The sequence below is a fragment of the Rhopilema esculentum genome, chromosome 8 (genome assembly GCF_057945365.1).
Source record: "Rhopilema esculentum isolate cy_ngs chromosome 8, ASM5794536v1, whole genome shotgun sequence".
Lineage (NCBI taxonomy): Eukaryota > Metazoa > Cnidaria > Scyphozoa > Rhizostomeae > Rhizostomatidae > Rhopilema > Rhopilema esculentum.
Window position 1 is genome coordinate 4045591 of NC_142822.1, and position 21681 is coordinate 4067271.

General features: G+C 35.7%; 1 protein-coding gene across 1 annotated transcript in view; it reads right to left on the reverse strand.

Annotated features, from left to right (window-relative positions):
• Positions 1-483: 483 nt before the first annotated feature.
• LOC135695020 (receptor-type tyrosine-protein phosphatase epsilon) overlaps positions 484-21681 on the reverse strand; it is a 34181-nt gene continuing 12983 nt past the window's right edge. The window contains exons 7-13 of the mRNA XM_065213957.2: positions 21399-21520; positions 18342-18493; positions 17471-17799; positions 15308-15433; positions 13980-14131; positions 13379-13514; positions 484-12618 (exon numbers count right to left, since the gene is read on the reverse strand). Of these exons, the coding sequence (XP_065070029.2) occupies positions 12448-12618; positions 13379-13514; positions 13980-14131; positions 15308-15433; positions 17471-17799; positions 18342-18493; positions 21399-21520 (1188 nt within the window). The 3' untranslated portion in view covers positions 484-12447. The remainder of the gene's footprint in view (positions 12619-13378; positions 13515-13979; positions 14132-15307; positions 15434-17470; positions 17800-18341; positions 18494-21398; positions 21521-21681) is intronic.

The window sequence follows — 21681 nt, forward strand, 5'->3', positions numbered from 1 at the left end:
CCTCTAACAAATTTCTTGGTTTGCTTTACGTATAGACTCAAAGAATGCTATGTGCGACCTTTTCTGGAGAAAAATTATGTTTCCTTGTCAAGAAACCTTGCTAAGAGACCTTTTCTACAGAGATGCAGTAAATTGTTAAGAAACTCATACTACAGGATTTCGCAAATATTCTTCTTAAAGATGAACTAAAGTAAGAAACTTTCGAACGGAAGAGTTTTGGAAAAAATAACTACGGACAGAAAGATTTCGTATGCATTTTCAAGAACTTCGAACAAAACTTTCGGCAGCTATTTTTGGATGATACCGAATATGCTAATAGAAGCTGCAATTTACAATAATAAATCATGGGCAACCAAAATAATAAGTGTAGTACGAATATTCGACAGAAGAAAGAAGTAAAAGCAAAGAGGAAAACTAGAAAGGAATTCAGAGGATCACTAAGTTTAAAGCAGATTTTGCAAAATTTTTATAAAATGTGAAACATGTTGGATCGTGGACGCTACCTCTTCATCTTTGCATCTCATTGAAAAGTAGCTACCTAACTGTTTTAAAGCTGTTTATCCGCCATGTTTGTTGTTCATTAATCGCATCGGAAGGCGCTTAAATAAGGAGGGAAACATCTTTTCCTGCACTTCGCTAGCGATTAGGCGAACAAAAGGAGATTAAAACTCTAGCTATGTAGGCCCTGAAAACTCTTTTGGTAACTTTAAGTGCTAGGGATCTGAAGATTTTAAGAAAACTTCCTGCGCTGGTTCAAATCTTAATATTATGTTAGAAGCTTATATGCTTTTGCCTTTTTATTGCCTACAAATTAAACATTTTTGGATGAAATAACTTTTGAACTATAAGGAAATTACGTTTCACAATGATGTTTGTTTGCATTTCTCAGAAAGCCCTCATCATCTGCTTTTGCTTCTTTTTGCAAAATTGCACTGATAAACATTCGAATTACCAACGTATTGCAGTTTGTCTGAGCCCTTTAAATTTAAGAGCTTCATAAAACTAAAATTTTGTACTGCTACAAATACAGTAGTTTCTTATGTAAACAAAGGCTGAGATGGGTTTAGAAATGTGAGGAGGGTGCTTCTGTTTTGTTAAATAAAGTAAATATTTGAGCTAGAAGTAACATCGCTATGAAGCATAAAGTTCTAAGATAAATGAAACTGATACTTAGTTTAAATGATTAATTTGATGTTTTTAGTTGCTCGGCGGTGTGTATCAAAAGCAAAGAAAAACTGCGCTGTTACATTGTTTATGATTGATTAAACAGAAAATACTATGAACAAACGATATACACTAACTGGAATATAAAGTTCATTTGGGAGGGGTGCTCAAATCTCTTAGCCCCCGCTTTCTCGGTCCCCTTTGCGCACTTAAAAACGTTTTGACCATGTCTTTAAAAATTTATCAATTACAGTTCAATAACCTTCTCATTTCATAGTTAGACTTTTGAACTAAATTTATCTTTAGTCACAAAAACAAAACAAAGGACTTCGCAAAAGCTTTAGCAAAACTTTTAGTTACTGACTCTAAAATAAATGCAAAAATTGCAGTTTCTAGAAGAAATGTTCACAGTTAATTGCTATGTTGTTGAAAAAATTGTATTCTCGTTTCTCTTTATCCGCTTAAATAGAATCGTTTCTAATTCCAGAATAAGCCTCAATTTGCTTGATAGTATTTAGTACTTATTAGCTAAACACTTCTGAATCGCTTGTCCATTTGCCAGCGTGGTATATTTTCAACTAAAGTCACCTGCTGAGAAATATCCCATCGATTGACAGATGGTACTCTTAAAAGACTTGAAATATCATGGCTTTAGGTGCTTTTGTGTTGAATTCACTGCGCAATGTCGAAATTAGCTCCAAAACATCGGTGAAGTCATCAACATAAAAAGGTTATGAGACGCAATTCTGTCAAAGTTTTTTCATTCATCATTTTAAGATTTGTTGCTAGAGTTGATTTCAATTCATGTTTTTAGTTACATCTTAATGAGGGTTTTTTGGCAAAAAAAACAGGAAAATTCCAATCTTGCCTGATTGATATCATAAATGAAAATAGATTTTATGTTTTGATCAGCTAAGTGAACTAAGCAATTGCAAACATTACAGTAATAATTTTGTTGGACCTTGATGCTCATATCACAAATGATGACGTAAAAGCCATGCTAAGAGCAGAAAACGTTCATATCCGAAATTATCTACGCTTCCTTCTTGAATACTGAGTCGAAAAGAGGTCAATAATAACTGACAACATGCAATAATACTTTATAACCGGTGCTCCACGACTTCTACATACATTCCTTACGTCATAGCAAGCTGGTATTATTCCATACTTTGTACCTTTTCGTTTAGATATACAGCAAGTCTTATCAGCATTATGAATCCTAAGTATCAGAATTTCAGGATGTTTACGAGATCAAGTGTAAATATTTTCGTTGTAATGCTAGCCATTTGGGTTTTAATTTTGCCGTAGCTCTGTCCAGGTACGCAGTTGCAACGAAGCATTTGCCAGGCAGTTTGTGTAAATGCGAAAAAAATATCATTAGAACTTAAATTACGATCGTTTATGGGTGCAATTTTGTCAGAAAATTTGATATTTTGTCCTTGGTCCAGCTGCGCCCCTGGCTCTGCAATAATTGCTTTTAAATTGTTCATTAAATGTCGCTCTTGCTTAGGCATTCAATCTCTCACCAAAACAGCTGAGCTGAAATTAAGCCTTACAGTTGATCTAAATAAGACAAAATTGAGCTTGCTAGCGTAACGAGGATCACTAACCGTATGATATATGTCATACACCTGAACCATGCCTCCTATCTCTTTCAAACATTCCTTAAACAATTTCTGTAAAATCATGATTATTTAGCTTTCATTAAGGTCTTCAAAATGCAGCAAGAAGCAAAATCATTTTTTCATCTATACACCTTACTTGGCTCAAATAAAAAATGGCGGCATATTCTGTAAAATAATTATAAGGGTGCCCTTTGTAATGATTTCACATCTATTTCAAAGGGGCACATACCCCCTCTGTGCCCCGGGCTCTTACTTCTATGTGCTACCATCCCCTGTGTCGAATACTTTTATCGGCAAAGTATGTTACCGTTCCTAGTAGCATATTCTAGCGAAAACATCAACTTCTCGATAGTGTGTGCTAGGCTGACGATGTTCTAATAATAAGCATAAAGGTCCCAAGCGAGATGAGCTTTAAGCAATTATTCCGCTACTGACTCGAATGATGGATCTTGATAACATAAAACAGCAAAATTTTACTATGAGAACATCCACAAGTTTCATCTCATTGGAAATCCTGGTTATGTTCATGACTATATTTTCACATGAAAGATTATGTTGCCCACCTAGAACACGTAGTACAGGAACTTCAAAGAAGGTCAACGCTAATGTTGTGGCCTCTTTTGTGAGAAGTTGAAAATTTTTTTAAAGAAACCATGCAATGTAGGACAAGAAATTCCAATTTCACCCCAACCCCTAGCTCGAATGAGGCTCTGTAGAAAGGAAAGCGATATTAGGACCACCATTTCATCCATTTTGCTTGAAGCTATTTTAAGTTGCATTATTTGCTTAAAGCCCTCTTTATACTGAACAGACAAGCGAACCTGTAGGAAAGATCGTTTAAATAACTCCGCCAACAGTCAGCGTCTAGGAACCTTGTTCTTCAAACTTTTGTCGTGCACTTTCTGCGGCACTTAAATTATTCATCACTACTACAGTGGCGATTGCAGTCTACTGCTGCCTAAGATCGCTAGTAAGGAAACCGCTCCGCTTAATATTGAAATTTAATACTTGTTTCCAGCGTAGAATTCCCATATGTCACGTCAAGTCCTTGGCTAAAAAGGCAAGCTGCGCAATTGGTTGATGTGCTTTTGTCTGTCAGCTCCAACGATCATCTTCTTTTCATCCACGTTAAGAGAGTATATAAGCATATAAGAGATTGCTTAATTACGGAGTTCACTGTGTTGACATCTTTCTTCGTCTTATTCGCGTATGCAACGATTGTATTATATTGCACTCGCACACCAAGACAACTGCCTAAATGCATTCTGTTTGAAATGCAATGGTCCGGAAAAAGCAAATCTGCTGATTATGGAGAATAAACCTTAGAAACAGATAGAGGAGCGTCATGTTTCTTGGTTGGGGCAAAGGATGTCCCTACAAAGTTAGAAAAGGGGCAATGGAGCTCCAAAGATAACTTCAGCAAATTATATTTCTATTCATATTTATGTTCTGAAAGAACGTTATGAACTACCTCCAAAAATTGGCTGGATACATAGTCTCTGTCTTTTAAATTATGAAGTAAGCTAATATAACTATAATCCGTTTGCAAACTTTATATTGCAAACTTTATTTTGCAAACAATATTTCAGTAGCCATATCTTAGCCAATTAGGAACAGATTTGGCTGATTTACCATGTTTAAGAGTATTTCATGGTTTTATTCTAGGTAATGTAATAATTAGTAGTAAAATCTAAAATTACATTTTTCGTTACGTCACACTCCAGAACTCTATACCATGATTCAACACGGCATACTAAGCCCCTGATTCTACCACTTTCTGACTACACACCTTTCTTAATCCGCCACTTTCCGAAACCACCTCTCCCTACCTGCAGCTTTTTCTAACTGGAGCATTTCCTTGAAGAGTCAATTCATCGTTTCCAGAAACTTAATAACCTAAATCTTAATTGCAAGGTATATTCATGTTCCAAATTCGAAATATTTTACACTTAATGAATATTTTGACTTATGTTAGACTTTTTCTGGCCGATTAAATAAAAGCTTAGAAAAGATTCGTTAATGCCTCTCATTTCTCTGAAGTGGGGATATGTCCATAAATCAAATAGAATGTGATCCCTTCTCCTTTTTTGCCATTTGTTGCAATCATTGAGTAAAAATTGGAGCAGCAGCTTACAATACCCCAGATGTTTATACTACAAGGAGGGTCGGCTGAAAAGTACTTAAGTATGCTCTGTTTTCCCTTTGTCGCGCTATCTTCCAAATTTCAGTAGTGAGGTAAAAAAGAAATTTCCAAACAGCACAGATTCTTGTTTATTTTAAGCCAATTGAAGGCCTGGTGTCGTTTCTAACTTAGAAGAAAAGAAGTTGATCGCTTCGTCCTTACTTCTGTATGAATCATTCGCCACACGCTGTGGCATTCTCGGGTTCCAATCCCATCTATCTACTTCATGTTTCCTTTATTCGATAGTTATTTGTTCTTATGAAATGATTCAGCCTTCTTTTTGTCTTCAAAAATAATGCAAATGAGGTTTTTTATGTAAGCTTGTAACTGATGACGCCAATAAAGATGACGAATTTGATCTTATGTGACTGGTGTCAGCTGAAATCTTCTGACAAGGCAGCTTGTGTATCACGCAGGTGTTTTATTGTCATAAGCAAAAATCGTAATGAAGCAAGCAAGTTGATGATAAATACATACACTTCTGGTACTAGTTTACTTTATAAGTTACACAATGCATGAATAGAAATGTAAACTACGTCGATGACCAAATGAAAGGCCTTTGGGCAGGGGCGGCGTGGAGTGATATAAAGTTGCTATTACCACAAATATATGTACCTTGTGAGTTCTTTACTAGTGAGTTTTTAAACGATTGTTTTAGGACCTATATCTCTTTTCTCAAAGTCCGTATGTACGGGTGGAGCCACTAATCTATTCCTTTGGAATACTGGGTTTACGCATAGGCTGATAGCCTTTGTGAAAGGTGGCTACACTTTGGGGCCGATAGACCCCAGCGGCTCTTTGCCATCTGGGAAAGCCCCTTGCTATTAAAGGTACACTGTGTTATAGCAAGATTGCTACTGTGATCTAATTGGGTACCAGAGAGGTGGGTAATCAAACCATCTGATATAAAGCTTCTAATGAATGGAAATTGCTTACAAACCACCAAAACACCAAAAATAGGCCTCAAAGCAAGAATTTCCTTAGCTTTATCTTTGCACAGACTTCTAAGTTTCAGTTTAAGTCGAAATACTGAACTATGTACGCGTGGTCCTGCTTTCCTGGTCATCTATTTGTCAAACGAAATTTCACCCTAAGCCCAGAAAAGATAGCGGACATACTGTAGAATACAACGTTGAAGCTCATTGAAGTCAAATGAAACAAAGGCAATACGTCTGTATCCCGCCTTGTATTCTTCCTTTGGAGAGATATTCCAAGCCCCAAGTCTGGAGGAGGGGGAAAGTTTCTAGATTTTGCTTATCTTCAGCTTTAACATAATGACGTTATCTGTAGCGAGCTTGGCAAAAGCGAAAAGGGTTTCGTGTCGTTCTGGAAAATAATTGAACATATATATATATATACATCTTATTATGAATTTTGGCAGAAAAATTCTTTATTATTTGGGTTCCTAGCTCTTGATTTGTTGATAGGTTCTCAAACGACCCGTGGATTATGTTGCCATGAAATTCTGTCCAAAAGAAAGGATATTATTATAGCTTAAATCCGTGCAGCACTTTATTATATGGTAAAGAGAAACGATTTTCTCATTACCAAAGGCCAAAATTGGTTAACGATGAAGAAGTTTAATTGAAAAGAAAATGAATGAGTCGAAAGATGATCTGTCGTACCATAGCATATAATTATAACTCTAATGGCATAAGTCTTAAGTTTAATATTTCTAGTCCAAAACTATTTTGATATGTTTTTCATGTAAATCTACTAGTTAGCTTTCATGAAAGAATTCGTCGTACATAGTCTTGTTTGCAGTGTCTAAAATGCGTCCTTTGTTAATTTAGTATTTAGTATACATTACTTTATGTTCTAAAGGGTTATAGAGAGAGGTATGCTCTTATGAAAGCAATATTCAGCTTTTTGTAACTAGGGGCCTGAAAACTAATCTGCGCATACTGAACATTAAATCTTATAGTGTTTTAAGGGACTGTACGTGTATTATCCAAAATTGCAATAATTCAGTCTTACAGTAACACGATTGTAATGATGTGGGAATGAAAATTCAAAGCCCGGAGCATTGCTGTTTGTCTTTGTTTTGCGTGCAAAATTTTTGGGTGTTTCTTGAATAATCCTGTAGCAACACAAAGGGAAGTAGGCCTCAACTGTCAAATGGTTTGCTTTTTCAAGTTAAATATCATTGAGAATTCTAGTTTGCAAAGCAACATAATGTAGCTTTGTTGAACTTTGAAATTGGTTTATATCAGTGGTTAGCAATCCAATTTCTCAAATTTAATCTTGTTTTCTTGTTTATTCAATATTTTGGTTTCGATGTATATGAATTGGGCATCCAAGTGAATAATGTTTGTCGAATAATGTGGTACCCAGTACTGGTTAGCTCAAACATAGCATTATTATCATTTATATTCAGGAAACGTTAATGATAATACGTTACAGCCAGCTCCTTGTTTATACCGTCATGCAAAATCGGTTAGCTTCTTTCAGTGCAGTTTGAAAATACATTCCTTGTTTTCAGGTACACAAGCAGAACTGACGTTATTGTTTCTTAGTGCAGTATACTAGCATTCCTAGTCATTTTGTTTCCTAGTTCAGTTAACTCGCACATTCCGAAAGCAGATTCAGACCCTTTTGCGCAGGGACATAAATTGATGTAAGTTTTTGAGGAAGTGAGAGGTAAAATATTCCAACTGACAATAGTTGTTATTTTGTACCAAAATCGTAACGAGTCTTAACTTACAGAGACTTAAAGGTCGGGTCAATTTTTTCTGAATTTTGAAAACACTATATCTGAAGTGACTAAACATTGGAGCTACGACGTAGGTTTTAAAGAATTTCAAAGTTTATGGGGTTACATCCCAGCAACATCCCACCCTTCCGTTATGCTCCCTATACTATAACAAATGACGAGATTCAGTTCAATTAAATATTTAAGTCCACATGGTTCTAGCAACTGATAATAAATATGCAAACGATATTTGGTGTCACGCAGCTCTTCCGACTTGTTTGCTGTTAAATCTAAATCCTTCTGCTACGTTCAGAACTAAAAAGCCTTACATGAAATTTAATAATGATTTATTCTGAAAATCTATCTTCTTTTGTGCTCTTAAGAAGATTGGCGATTATTCTAAATTGTCGTTTGCTTCAACTCTGACAGTGCTTATTGCTGCGATAATTTGCGCTGAAAACTAATAAGAGATGCCGTAAATGATCTTCTCTCAAACAAGACCTGATAAACTGCATTGCGATATTTCGATACATCAGAGAAAGGGTTATTGCTAAAAAGTAGCAAAATAATAATAAGGGAAGGTATATAATACCTATCTATCGCGGAGGTACGGATATATAACATTAGAAGAACCACCTCAGATAAACAGGAATGTATTTAGTGGAAACCAATGTAAAAGATGTTAGTCCCAGGACCCTAAAATTCTTGAAAACACGTAGTCTTTGTTACTCGTAGTATAATTCAATAAGAGGACTGAGGAGAGTGAAGCATGGAATAGGATTGTATACGGGGAATGTGTTGATAACCTAAAACAAAGTATTTACTCGATAAAAAGAGTTAATAAAAAGAATACATGTTCAAATTAAGTTGTATCAAATTTTCCGTGTTTCTCAGCTGCATTGAAAATGGATTTCAATCAATTTCACATGAACAGCCGCGCTGAGCAACTAAAAGGGAGGCTGGTTCGAATATAGAGTGAAATTGAGGCAAATCAAAAACGGTTTTCAAGGTTCAGCTCATCCGGGCCGTATTGATTTCTGATAAGAAAGCCTGCCTTGTGTACATTAAATGTGAATTGAATAACGTTTTTAAGGTTATAGGCAGCTAACTGAATAAAAAATCGTTTTTGGTTGAAAAACTCCATTTGGGCATTGAAAACGAACTGTGGATTAGAACAGACGCTGTTAGGGTTCAATATATGATTGAGGTAGCGATAACATTACTTAACGTGCGACATGCGATTTTCAGGGGAAATAATGTATGACTGCTGGACCTACAGGATTCTGAATTAAAAACTAATTGGATAAAGGGCGTTGTTTTAAAAACATGCTTAGACAGTTAAGGTTGGAATAAAGAAGGTATCTGCCTTGAAAGCAATTGTTTTCAAACGACTCATAAGGTGACCTTTGTCATTCCTTAAAGATTTTTAAGGGCAGATAAATTGGGCGGCTGCAGGATTGAGATTTCCATCGCTATCATCTCAGACTTTGGGTGAGAGGTTCGAATTGATAATGAATTAAAATGAATTAAAATGGTTGGTGGTATGACAATCATATGCCAGTGGTTTCACACTTCGGGCGTTTACAAACCGCTGAAAATCCATGCGCACATGTTCGGTGTTGTGTGATAGACGTTTTTTGCATGATAATATTTATCTGTCAAGTAACAGGTGGATCAGATTAACAGATACAGCTAATTACATGAATATTGCAAAGGGGAATGTGGACAAGAACCTGCAGTTTCTGGTGTTCCAATGGAATCCGTGCAATACCTTGGCATTCAGTTATCACGCGCACTCTTATCTTCAATTTCATTCCATCGAAGCGTGTTTTAATCTCATTACATCATTGATATTTACTAAATCATGAATTCCTTGTATCACAAATATCAGCCGTCGTTAACAAGCTGTTGTTGCTGAAAACGCAGTTGGTAATGGTGATTATGATTATCATAATGCATCAATGCCGATTATGATTATTATAATTAGTAACTAAGTCGAGAATAAGCTGAATTCTGAATTCCTATATAGTTGCATGCTTTCTATAAACAAAACATTCCATGATACAAATTTTAGGTCACCAGTTAGTTTATTATCTTTTAATAAGATTTAGAGAAATTATTTAGATTTCCAAGCTAACATCAATGAAAGAATGCAAAGAAACCCTAGGCTCATGCCTTTCTTTCTTCTACACCCTCCCACCTGCACCTTATTAATAGTGTATTGCAATAGTCACTTTCAAAACCCCAGTTTTTCGTTACAGTTTCTTTAGGTTGGTCAAAATAAATACATTATCGAAAACTATTTTAATATTTTTGAAGCTAATTCCGAATTATGTTATTGTAGGTTGATATGTGGTGAATCATCGGGGCACTGAATCTTTTTATATGGCCACACTTTTTACTTATGAGAGAAATGAAAATGTGCTCGCTCAGTCTTCTGGCTTTTCTCTCGTTTGATCGATACTGGTAGCTAATAAGCTTCTCGAAATACCAAAATAATACAAATATGAGGTGTCTGATGTCTGATGAAACAAAGAGCCCGTTGGGAAAATAAGATACACTGTTGTCTTTAAGGATCAGTTTGCTAAACCAGATTTTTTGTTTCAATTTTTATGAGATGACTTGCCTTGACTTATAATATTTATTGAATTGCCATCTCATGCAATTTTAGTGCTAAATTGATTTCTCGACAGATTGTCTCCTCCGCAGTGAATCGCATTATAAGCTGTTGTTTTCCAAACCCCTAAAAGCAGCCTTTAAGTGAATGAAGAAAATGGCACCCACTTTAAACTATAAAGCAGATAATAAAGAAGGGGTTTGCGCAATAATATCAATTGAAGGGAAAACAAGCGGGGACCAAATGACGACACAAAAAATTCCACTAAGACATTATATTTTTCATGTGAAATCCTAAAATGGACATGTCTATTTTATTTTCAGGAACCTAAAGGGCGTGGCACCAAAATCTGATGCTATCTACACCTACAATCCTGGACAAAAATGGTTGAGACTTTTCAAGGAAAGCTTGTATTTTCTTAAAGAACTTTTATTAAAAAATTACTTTCCCCCCACCCTCAATTCAATGTAAAATGCATGATTTTGAAGGAGAAATAATAGAACTACAAATCCAACATTGCTTCGGGGGAAAGGGGATTCGAGTTTACAGGAGCAAGGTAAAGAAGAAAATTACAAAAATTGCATTTTGTCTCAACATTTTTGTCCGGGATTTTAGCCTCAGCCTGTGTCAGTTAGAGGCCTGGACCACAGGCTATCTACACCCCCTCCTCAATCCTTGCCTCTAAAATCAACCCCGCTTCAATCCTTGCCTCTAAATTCCTGGATAGCAAGTTTTATGCGCCATACCAGGCATCTGCAAAAGAAATGATGGCTTTGGCTCTTTAGGCTGTGGCTAGCAAATGGGAAATCGAATAACGAGATAAGTGCCGAAGTGTTTGCAGCAAAAGATCACTAATTATTTTAGATGTTTAACAGGCATTTGATTAATATTGTATTGTATATAAGCTGACATAATTATTCTTTATTGATGCTTCATCGTGCGTTTTGTTGATTTCAATTTTTTCGAAACTTTGCGTGTATAGGTCGAAAAATATCTGACTATGGTCTAAAGAGACCTGACTATGCAAGTTTGACTGTATAAGCAAAAACTTGACAACGACTCCAAGAAATCGATTAAAACCATCAAATAGCTTTCTGCCTAAGGATTTTAATTCTAAGAGAAAAGTTTACTATAAGGTATGCTGCAATGAGTGTATTTTTCAGTAAACTGGAAGAATTGAAATTCTAAATTTTTCCCAGCATTCCGCCGCGTTTGCTACTGTCGCAAAAATCTGCAGTCTGGCAAAGGCCTATGCTAAGTAAAAGTTGTTCCTTTTCTGTTAAGTTTTGAAAGAAGAAAGTTTTGTGATGCTTCAAAGGGCATCATATTAGAGAACGATTCTTAAGGAAAGCACATCCCAATAAAGTTTTTGATAACTGCCCCCTTCCCGTAATTTCCTGTGTACGACCTTGCACGCCTGTGTCTATTTACTATTTCATCGCTGAGATTATTTTGTTGTCAAAAGCGAGTATAGAAGCTGGTTTTCAATTTTTGATTACGATCTTGCTTTAGTATGCTATTACCTCAAAATCACAACATAATAAACAGCACGATACTCTAAGGTTGGGAATAAACGGAGGGGGTTTTGAAACACGGGTCGACCTTCAAAACAACTGAAAAATTGAATATTTCCACTGAGAGAAGTAATTTTGCTAGGCCGCCCTTCTGCGCCTCCGTGCTACGGTGTCACTGCGTAAAATCAGGTAGAGAACTGAATCGATTTAAGTAAACATGAGAGAGCTTCAAGTAAACGCTATAGGCTTTTTCTATTCGCAATTTAAATACAGTATATAAGATTTTGATAATATGCTTTAAATATAAGTTCACTAATTCAATCGAAGCTTTTTATCTTTAAGCAAGTCGTGTGTCTTTGTCTCGGGAGAGTAATATGTATCGGTTTTAATGTTGGCAAAATTGAAAATTTTTGTCACGTAATAGATATGAACTCTTCAAGGAAGAAGTGTATCGAAACCCCACCTCCTCCTTTCTCTAATGAAAACGATTTTTATTCTTCAGTGGATTTAAAAAGCATATCTTTACGCTCGATGCTCTTTCTTTAATAAAGAGAAGAGGCGCTCCTAATTGCACGTGGGATGTTCAAGCTCTCATGGGAAACCAATCAGCATTTTTGCGTAGATATTTGAGTCGGGGGTCTGTAGGAACTGGCCTAGTCATCAAACATTTCGTCGCTCTCAAAGGCAGCACTTGAAATCATGTATGAACTGGTTGAAGCTGACTGTTCGTCCTCAAGATCTATTTCTGCGTCCCTCTCATTTCTTGTGAGATAATGTGTTTTGTAGTAAATTGCAATGGCATGGTATAAAAGCTCATATTGGCTCTGAAACAAACAAAGATGCTTATCAGCTTATTTATTGGCTACCACCAAACCTGGTAAGTTCATGTTTAAAACTTTCAACTGAAAAAGCTGAATGTCAGTAAAATGCTTTTATTGGTAAGCTGATGTCATTAACAAAGGTTTGTGTCACTATATACTGTGTACTATGGACATAGTCGAAGCAAATATTGTTTGAAAAGGCAGGCTAGGAAACGAGGGGATCTTCGCCAAATTTTGGGTGGGGGTCTGCTGCGGACATACTCAAAATGGTACCGTTGGCTAGGGTGAAATTGCTTTATTCAAATATCATTCACTAGACCAACATCATCAAATATGATACCCTTGGCTAGACACTGTGTTTTTATTTGTGGAAGGTGACTATTTCGTCATCGGCCCTGTTGTCAAAATATTACATATCATTCTAACACCAGCTTTTCTATATTTTTCTACAATACTATCAATCACATTTCAGACTAAATGGAACAAAACTTTAGTCAGATATTGTTTACCGCTGCTCTATTCATTATCAGGATGAAAGTCACAATCACACGACTCACCACCCCCTTCCCCCCCTACACACACACACACACACACACATCATTTCTCTCGTCAATCATTGACAGAAGTGGGGTCGGCTGTTCATCCCAATCCACCTCGTGGCGACACTTTCAAGCTACTTTGATTCTAGCCTAGCAGAGACTGCCAACAAACTGTTAAAACCCAAGAATTCACTTTTTACAAAACAATTAACAGTCAGCCATACCAGTGTTTGTATTGCTGCCATCCTACATTGCCTCAACCGCCTCACGGTTTGTACGATGTTTACAGCTCCTTCGCAGTTCAGTTTTTCCATCAATTGACAGAGAGCAACGAAAACACCAGATTTGCCTGTTCCAGCCCTAAAAATTAGGCAAAGGCGTGTATGGATTGGAATTCAGAAAAGAATTCATAATCGAAGCATAAAAATGTTACTGATTCGGGGGATTTTCCTAGTAATTTTTGCAAGCATATAACGAATCCAATATTCAATATTTTGAAAGGCCGTTTTATTCGTAAATTGGACCGTAACTTCAATGACATTTTGAGGTCAATTATAAAGCCGGCTAGTGGTAAAAGTAATCTTTAAAAGGAGATTTCCTATTGAAACAATTTTTGGTTATAATTATTAGACATGATATTGTCAAATTAATATCAATTCTGAAGCTCAAGCCATCAAGCTTCAACATTGCCAAATACAGAAAATACACAATAATTAAAACGTCGGTGATAATCCGGTACGGTGGACCATTGTATAGTAGCTGTGATGCAAATATAACAAAAACTTTTATCTACCAGAAGAGGACAGTAAGATGATAATGTCATACCTGCAATGTACCACAATAGTTCTACTTTTTGCTGTTGTGTTCCACTGCACACATTGCACAGCAAAATTGACGAAATCAAACAAAGATGCATCGTTTGAGTTTTCAGGCCAGGTTTCGTAATGATATTGCCTTACTAATCGTGTATCCGTGTGCTAATACAAAAGAAATCATTGAGAAAATCCTTAATGAAAATCCTTTTTGTTTTATGCTTGAACTTCTTATAATATTTTAAGGCAATATGCAACACAACATTGAAGAAAAATTATTACAATGCCCGAGACATGTTATGGAAGACTGGAAAGTGAAATTACTTCTATATTTTAGGGTCTGAGCTCCTGAATCTCATAGCTGTGACTTTGCCTTTGCATTTAAAGTGAAGTTTAGTTTCAACAAGCAGTATAAATAAAAAACAGCAAAGATAAACCTCTCCGTTAACCTAATAAAAATTGCCATCTATCGCTGATTGCATTCAAATAATAGCATAACGCTTTTTATCGTAGAAAGGATGACCTATCGAGCTTTGGATACAGGTTATAATATCTTCGATTCCGCACTAAAATCCCGTTAATGTGATAACTCCAACATCGTTTTAGCTTGGATCTCTCAGTCAAACAGGTTCAAAACACGAACAAGAAGCTTGCTACACACTTGGAAATGTCCTTAGGAAAACCTCGAAATCTTTAATAACAATCTTTAGCAGTTGTAAAAGTACTATAACCTGTATTCAAAGCTCGCTAGGTCATCCTTCGATGCAATCAACTCTTTTCTAGTTAAATTTTAAGGAAAAATCAGTCGTTTAAAGTATGCCCTATGTTAGATTAAATAGCAAAAACACAAAGGTTGTCAATTATAGGGCTTCTTTCGTAGAAATTGTTAACATTTTTTCACATTTACAAGTTTAAACGAGAACCATGGATCGTATTTCATCTGAAATTCATCGGTATTATTACAGCAAAATGTTGTTCACATTTCCAAGATAAATATCGTGATAAATGCGTGATGGATGTAATTAAAAGTTACAATTGATGACAACATGGTCGTCAGATTGATTGCATTTTACCATCACAGCTCTGGTATTGCAGTCGATCTACATACTTTATCTAATCAAATCCAATTTTATTCATTTAAACTTAAACTTTTTCCAAATTAGAAAAGAAGGTTTGAAACTAAAACTGTTTTTATGATTTTGAAAATTGTTTAACTTTGTATACTATAGTATGATAGCAGTAGGATATTGAAAACATTAATCACATTAATTATAATAAATACATAAATTACTGATAGGACAATGGTTGCACCTTTAGACTGCAAGTCCTCTTCGCACTTACCTCACTGTGTACAATTTCGAGGTTTCTTATTTCAAAAAATCCTTGCTTCTCCCGTGATATCAGTCGAACTTTTAGCTTACCAGCTTTCACAACTTCATCTTTCTCCGGCCAGTAAACAACTGTTTCCTGGAACAGAATTCAATAAAATTGATTGTGAGATATGGTTTTTAGTCAATGAATGATTTTCACTTGAGAACACTATTTGAAGAAATGCTAGAGTTGGTTTTCAATTCTTAAATTTAGCTTAAACTTCCCAAAATAACGGCAATTGCTTCTGCGTGAAAGATCAACATTTGTGAAAAATAGCACAGTAGAGACTGTTGCATTTTAGACAAACTTAAATGCCAATAATTCAATATTATTCATAAATATGAAGCTTTGTTTCAGGATTCAACAGGGGATTCACTTGTACACCTTCGTTGCTATTGAACGAGCACAGTATGTCGTTTTCATTAGGCCCCTGGATCACAAAGGCCCTTGCATCAGCCGTCAAAAAGGGTGTGTTGTAATCTTGGCCAGTCACATCATATACAGCAGCCTTTGGTACAATCTGTTAATACCCCCTGCTTGTCATGGGTTCATCAATAGCTCTATGCCTGTCCAATCTCGATTGATAATGCTTAATTTTAGAAGTGATTTTGGAGGCCCCTGGAACACTAGTGCAGCTTAGAATGTTCTCTTAATTACGTCATGTATCGAAGTATAAGAAATTGATTGACAAATGATAGATTCAATAATGTAACTGTTTAAATTTTTTTCAAAATTTTGTCAGCAAAAAAGAGTCCAAACTTGTCCTAAATCTCCAAACCGCTAATCATTTGAGCGTCTATACCTGACTGAAACAGTTTAGCTTCTTAGCTTTATCTAATTTTCTCGGCCTAGCCATCGAGGACACGAAGATTATTTTTGCACACTTTCATAATCTTTACTATTTACACTGTTTATGTTACATAAATTATTTAGTAGGTTTTTCTGTTTGTTTGTCATCTGAATTAACTAATTTTCTTTTTACAAATAAAAAATAAACTTTTGAAGATACAATTAAGCCTTCATCTGACAGTCTCCAGAGCATAAAAATTTAGAAAATTGCTTAAAAACTCATCTTAATAAAATATTAAACTATTTAAAAGGTATTTAAAATACAAATCTCAGTTGCTAACTACAGGTCTTACAGCAAAAGTGCGGATTGATCCATCCCATTGTGATATCTAGGCAAGGTGTTCCTAGTTTGTGGGCCTAACGACAGAAAACTTTTTGACCCTAAAGTAACCTGTGTTAGCTGTGTATGACTGCAGCTGCGGCAGATCACACGGGCAAATAACAAGGCTATAATTATCAAATTATGTTTGCAAGACTGTGAATAGAATTAACAAATAATTATTATCCAATAAAACGAGGGTTGCCGTTCAGTCTAGCTTGCGGCTGATGGAAGGTTGTAGAGAGAAAGCTTTCCTTGTCTGAAATTGACCCACTTACTATTAGATTTTAAGATAAAATTAACTTCATTTTGGTATTTATTTCTGTAATGAAATGTAATGTATATCGCACTTATGATTAATACAGCTCACGTGTTCCCCAAAATGGATTATCCTTTTACTTTCCCCTAAAACAGGCTCACTTGCAGGTTGAGGCAACTGGTTGTCTTAAAAACATTGCACCTGCAAAGATCAGTAGTTAACTGTTTTCGAATATACTAGGGGAGAAAGGACTGAAAGACATTAATGACAGTGCCATCAATTTATGATATTACCTAGATTTTGGTTTTGATGCACCGACCTGAGTAAACTATATTATTTCTCTAGTGCTCTGATAAACAATCCCACGATCCAAGTAATAACAAGATCCGTTTAGATTCTTTATAGTTTAATAGATATCAGGAAGATGATTGTTTCTTTGGCCATCTTATAAACAGGTCTTTTTTTCTAAAAGTCTATTTTGTTACATGTTTGTTTCTACGTGAAATGGTTATTGTACAAGCTACAAATCTGTGCAAGTATACAACATAGTTTGACAACTGGCTACAGCTAACATACATGCATTTAATCAATGAAAACTGATAAAGAGAACGTTCAGTCATGAAGGTCGGTATGTACACGTAGGACTTGCTCCAACATTGCCATCTACAGAGCATGAAGGTAAATAAAAATGATATCAAATGGCTACCTTGTCTCCAAAGGAAAGCATGACAACAGTTAAACATCCAGTCTCCCACAGCATACAGCAAAACTCATACAATGTTTCCTCCATTGGACTCTGGGTTATTATGAACTGTCTTTTTCTTGTTAATCCATCAACGTAATTTGCATTGATATAGTCAGACCCTTCTGCAATAGATTTGTCCTTCAGCTTGACTCTCGTATGATCAAAGGGCAATATGTTCGGAAAACGGTTTTTCAATGAATTTTTTGGAAGCTTAGCAACATCTGCTCGAATCTTCATTGCTGTTATATCTTTCATTATTGTCTCAAATTCCGCAGAAAGTCCCAGCTCATCTGTAAGTGACAGTAATAACATTATACATTTTTCAAGTACTAATTCTTTCTGATTAGTATAGTTCCTGTCATATGCTGTAAATCATATATAATATGTCCATAGTTATATGGCATATGAAATATGTCACATGTCAAATTACTGTCATTTCATGTCATTTCGTGTCAGTCACGTCACGTCACGTCACGTCATGTCATGTCACATTCTAGGCTACTGTTTGTTACATTGGCCATTAGCAATATGACATATGTTTAATTATGTCATTGTCATGTTGGTTACATTGTGATATAAAACCTTGTGTTTATGTCACTATGTTGTATTAGATGACATTATTTTGCATCATTATCTGTTATATTATATCCCATTAGCATATTATCATTGGTCTTACTATAATAATTGATATCATTAAATGTCATTTTTATCTAGATTATGTTACAGGCTAATAAATTAAACTGATTCCTTCTAATCATTCAACCATATTTATTTTTAATGTTAATGCAAAACTAATCGTAGCTGTACAGTGATGGCTAACAAGAAACCTTACCTTTTGGGCCCCGGTCTTTCCTTTTTGCAATGTAGTCTGTCAAATTTCTTCCATTAATTTCCAATCTCTTTTCATAGATGACATGATCAAGTATGCAGTCATGAACGAAAATGTACTCTTCTAAGTGACGAATAAGTTGAAATCTTTGTTGTCTAAAGAAACAAAATTTGAAACGGTTAAGCTGTTACATATTCGAATCAATTGAGTATGAAATTTTGGAGAACATAAGCAATCATTAGCTTGAAATTAATAAAACTTCTAAAGGTTCGGTCAGCGGTATTGTCCGTTGTAGGGAAAATTAGTTGTAGGGAATGTCTGTTGCTGGGAAAGTCTCCTGAATAGAAAGTCCCCTGTATGGTAAGTCCCTTGTATGGTAAGTCCCCTGTATGGTAAGTCCCCTGTATGGTAAGTCCCCTGTATGATAAGTCCCCTGTATGTTAAGTCCTCTGTATGTTAAGTCCTCTGTATGGTAAGTCCTCTGTATGGTAAGTCCCCTGTATGGTAAGTCCCCTGTATGGTAAGTCCCCTGTATGGTAAGTCCCCTGTATGATAAGTCCCCTGTATGATAAGTCCCCTGTATGTTAAGTCCTCTGTATGTTAAGTCCTCTGTATGGTAAGTCCCCTGTATGGTAAGTCCCCTGTATGGTAAGTCCCCTGTATGGTAAGTCCCCTGTATGGTAAGTCCCCTGTATGGTAAGTCCCCTGTATGGTAAGTCCCCTGTATGGTAAGTCCTCTGTATGATCAGACCCTGTATGGAAAATCTGTTATATGGAAGTATCCGTTAATTAAGGTTTTGCTTTCTTTATTTAGTTGACTCTACTGTCCAAGACTGATTTTAAGTTTTGACCACTTTAACATTCTTCAACAAAATGTATAAAGGTAATTGGGAAGTTTCAAACTCTATACATTTTAAATAGTACCCTTTGTTCTTGATTCAAAATCAGACATCAGTTATAGACATGCAAGTACCTTTAAAATGAGTAGTTTCCACATGGAACAGACAGAAAAGATGGGCCCCACGCCAATTTATTTGAATAAAGCTTTGCAAGCATCAGGCTTGGATTTAGATTTTTGAACCTCTTTCCCTAATTAGAAAGCTTCGACGGACTTCATAGATTTTATACATACTCACACCAACACAAAAAGCATCGTTTCTGCCTATCACGTTTTTCATGAATTGATAGAGTCTGCATGAATAAGCATTATGTTTTAACTGTCTTCTGATTATACAAAATGCTGCTAGACGAACAAAACTTGCATTTCCAATCAAATTTGCTTGACATTTCCAAACACCTCTGTGTGCCGAGGAAGCAACGGTGTCCTTTTTAAAAAAATGGCATAAACCTATTTAACTGAAGACTAGATTTGACAAAGGAACAGCGCTTGAAAACAAAGCACAACATCTTCTCATTTAGTGACAAAGCTAGACTTTTTGAAGGCAGACTGAAGCTTCCAAAAGGCAAGGAGACGCCACAACGGTTACAATGAGAATTTTTCACAATCACATTCTATCACAGCACTTTAGGAATAGTTTAAGGCCGTCAAATGTGTCTGACAGTTTTATTTTGATTTCGTGACCGCTAGGTCATTTCCGAGTTATCTTGTTTTTATGATAAGGAGAGAAAAGGAAAGACGAAAACTTCGTATAAACGAGCCTGAAACTGCCATTTAGACATAGCCGGTTTAAATTAAAAATGTGAGGATTGTGTTGCGAGCAGCTGCAGATTTTTAGCATGATGTATGTGGCAAACAGCTCGCTGCGAAACGGGAAAAGTTTCTAAAAATTTCGGTTATGCAACTCTTAGCAAGCACCTGCATATGGTTGTTGGCAATGAGAGCAAAGTTGCAAAGCTGCTCATTTCATGTCGACAATACCGTAATTTATCAATTTCAAGTTTGCCAGTATAATCACTTTGCTATTATGATAGAATTGTGCAAAGCTTTAAGATTGAAAGTTTGAGATAAAATAAAGCCCTGGCAAAACGACTAAACATTTCACTTAACACTCGAGTAAAAGTTTGATGGAAAGTTTATTCGTTTGGCCACCCTGTTTAGTGTTGTTTAGTCGTCTTGAGTGTTATTGAGCAAGGTTTGATTCTGGTAAAAAATATTTAGCGTTGTTTAGTGTTGTTTAGCAAATGGTTAGTCGTTTTGCCATCAATTAAACATTTGTTGTGCTAGCGCAGGCGCCGTAGCTGTGGAAATCCAAAAAATTTTCCAGGGTTTTTTTTCCAGTCTTTACGTGACCCAAAATCTCTAGAATGCCTTAGTGAGACATGTGTTTCATCTCCTTGTACCCTACTGTGTATTCCTCAACAGTTTAACAGTACGTTACTGTTTCATCAAATTCGTATTTTTATCCACTTCTTGTCTTTGAAGTCTTTTATGCTAACATACAACGAAACAAACAGAAAGAAAATTCCTATACAAGATCCCCTACAACCCCACAGCGTCTTACACAGATCGTAGTTCAAAAATGTGGAGTAAAGTTTAATAAAAATGTTAGTCACGTTTTGCCACCCTCGCCAAACTTCGCCAAACTTAACTAAACAAATATTGAGTGAATGTTTAGTGAAATGTTTAGTCGTTTTACCAGACATCATCCGATGCTTAAGATTTTATGGTTTAAAACATCATTCTTATATATATATAACCTTTATTTGTTTGATGAATGAAGGTGACATCAAGCCACACATCGTCGTTTGCTAATACTTTCCTTTGATACGTGTTTTCTATTATATTGTTTTATCTCCTTTGATCCATGGAAGCCTAGATTAATTTGAATCCTTGCCTATCATAAAGCGGGCGCTGGTTATTCCTGAGCAGGTTATTAGCCACCTTGTCATAGAGTTAAACAGCTTTTCTACAGGAAAAGCAAATTCTTGTGAATTCTAGTCAAACGATAGAGTTTTAGATATTGCAACAACTGAAATATGTTTAAAATTGAATTCGATGCTTTTATTGAGATCTGCTCGTCTTTGTTTACAAAATCTTTGATAATAGAATTGGTTTTGGAAAGGGACTTGAGAAGCGTGCAGCATAAGCAAATGTCTCACCTGCTACAGTCAAGATCGTAGAAAACATTAATATTTCTGCTTTCACTCATTAGTCTGTTTAGCTGTATATCAACCATTATGTACACTCCTGTTCTGCCATTTCCGGAAGAGCAGTGTACAACCTGTGTTGGGAAATTATTAAAAATGTAAGAGATTAAATAAACTCCGCTGAAACATCATGAATGTAAAACTAGATGCTAAATGTATCCAAAAACAAAGATGAAGTTTAATCTTATAGAAAAGGCAACAAGCTTCTGAAATTGGAGCCAAGTCTTTGAAAAAA